The 2,099-nt window shown below is 40.5% G+C and overlaps 1 protein-coding gene across 1 annotated transcript; it reads left to right on the top strand.

Annotated features, from left to right (window-relative positions):
• Positions 1-411: 411 nt before the first annotated feature.
• Positions 412-1,545, top strand: NPY4R2 (neuropeptide Y receptor Y4-2). The gene has a single exon (XM_074874003.1). It carries the CDS (start codon positions 412-414, stop codon positions 1,543-1,545), a length of 1,134 nt encoding a protein of 377 aa, XP_074730104.1.
• The last annotated feature ends 554 nt before the right edge of the window (positions 1,546-2,099 follow it).

Raw genomic sequence — 2,099 nt, forward strand, 5'->3', positions numbered from 1 at the left:
CTACTGCATTAGTGATGTTCAAGATACTGCACTGAGTTAAATGATGAAGTTAAGGTGTTCTTAAATCCATGGGACAACCTCACAACAAGTGAGGTCATAATTCAATAGAGTTGCACAGACTTCCATTCCACATTTTAGCAAAGAGTTCCGTTTTATGATCTAATAAACTATGTAAAAGGGAGCTGCAGAATATACACAGAATCCCTGGCATTTGCTTCCCTGTCTCCGCCTCTGCCCTTTTGACTAATTTTTTTGTAGCATAACTAAGCAATCTCTTTTCTTTTCCTTTGCAGATATACCCAGATCTTCCACAGCCAAACAGAACAGATAAAACTCCTTTTTAAGCTGGCTCCAGAAGACCCAGATTCTGTTTGACTATCACCTTTTTGGATAAATATTTTGGAGTTCAGGATGAATAAGACAAGGGCTGTTAATGATGGTTTTCCTTTCCTGAACAGTAAGAACTGGAGCTCAAACCGAAGCTTCCCTGTGCAGATTTCTAATCAGTGCAGGAACATCACTGACCTTACTGTCTTTCTGGCCACCTCTTACAGCTTGGAGACTGTCCTAGGCATTGTGGGAAACATCTGTCTGATTGCTGTCATTGCCAAGCAGAAGGAAAAGGCCAATGTCACCAACATTCTAATTTCCAACTTAATAATTTCAGACTTGTTTATGTGTCTTGTCTGTCTGCCTTTCACCGTTGTTTACACCATGATGGACTACTGGATATTTGGGGAAGTCATGTGCAAAATGACCTCTTTCACTCAGTGCACATCTGTGACAGTGTCAATTCTTTCCCTTGTCCTTATTGCTCTGGAAAGACACCAGCTCATCATAAACCCGACTGGCTGGAGACCAAGTATCTCCCAAGCCTATCTAGGAATTGGAGTGATTTGGACTTTAGCATGTCTCATGTCCCTGCCCTTTTTGACCACATCTATCTTGTCTAATGATTTGTACGAGCAGCTCTCGCACATCATGAATTTTTCCACTGACAAGGCCATATGCATCGACTCGTGGCCTTCTGAGCAACACCGACTTATCTACACTACTACTTTACTACTCTTGCAATATTGCATCCCACTGTTCTTCATTATACTTTGCTACCTGCGTATCTACTTACGTCTACAGAAGAGAAAGGACATGTTTGAGAAGAATGAATATAGCAACCGAGCAGTTCAGCTGCGAAGGATAAATATTTTGTTAGCATGCATGGTTGCAGCTTTTGCTGTTTGCTGGCTACCATTGCATGTTTTCAACACCATTGTGGACTGGAATTACAAAATCATTTCACCTTGCTACCACAATCTGATCTTCTCATTGTGCCACCTGGTAGCTATGGCTTCCACCTGTGTCAACCCTGTTATCTATGGTTTCCTAAACAGCAACTTCAAAAAAGAAGTGAAGTCACTGATTCTGAGCTGCCAGCATAATTCAGTAACTGCATCAATGGAAGAATATGATCATTTGCCTTTATCCACCATGCAGACTGAAATTTCCAAGGGCTCACTGATGTTGAACAACAGACATAATTCTATCTAGTTAGTAGACAACATTTCAGAGGGATGCACTGACATCAATTATTACCTGTAGATATAAAAAGCAACTGGTGATGCCATAGCTGGGATGTGAACAGAAACCCATTACTGCTTGATTTTTGGAAGAATAGGCAAAGGAAGGTTGTAAATGTATACAGTAACTCCTACAGTACACAAGTTGTTCATGTCATTGAGATGGTATAGACATTGAGACTGGGCTGATGGATATGTGCCTGCTCTAACAGATCAGTAACTAAGCTGTGACTGCTCACAGACTGATATGGGGTTCATCAGCTAAGCTCATATCTCTACCATGGCTGCAGTAGAAACCCAGACTTCCAGTTTCAGCACTGCCAAAAGTTGTATTAGAGAAGACTCTCTGTTTTTCAGTATTAACAAGATTTTTTATGCACAGCTGACACACCAGTGGAACAGAGATATGTAAATATATAAATTTTTGTGCTTTACCAACTCTCATAGACCATTAGGTAACAGTAATCTTTCAGTAGATCTAGTTCACAACAAACAACTGGATGTTTGTATGAAACTTCTCTCTCT

Source organism: Strix uralensis, chromosome 7 (genome assembly GCF_047716275.1).
Source record: "Strix uralensis isolate ZFMK-TIS-50842 chromosome 7, bStrUra1, whole genome shotgun sequence".
NCBI lineage: Eukaryota > Metazoa > Chordata > Aves > Strigiformes > Strigidae > Strix > Strix uralensis.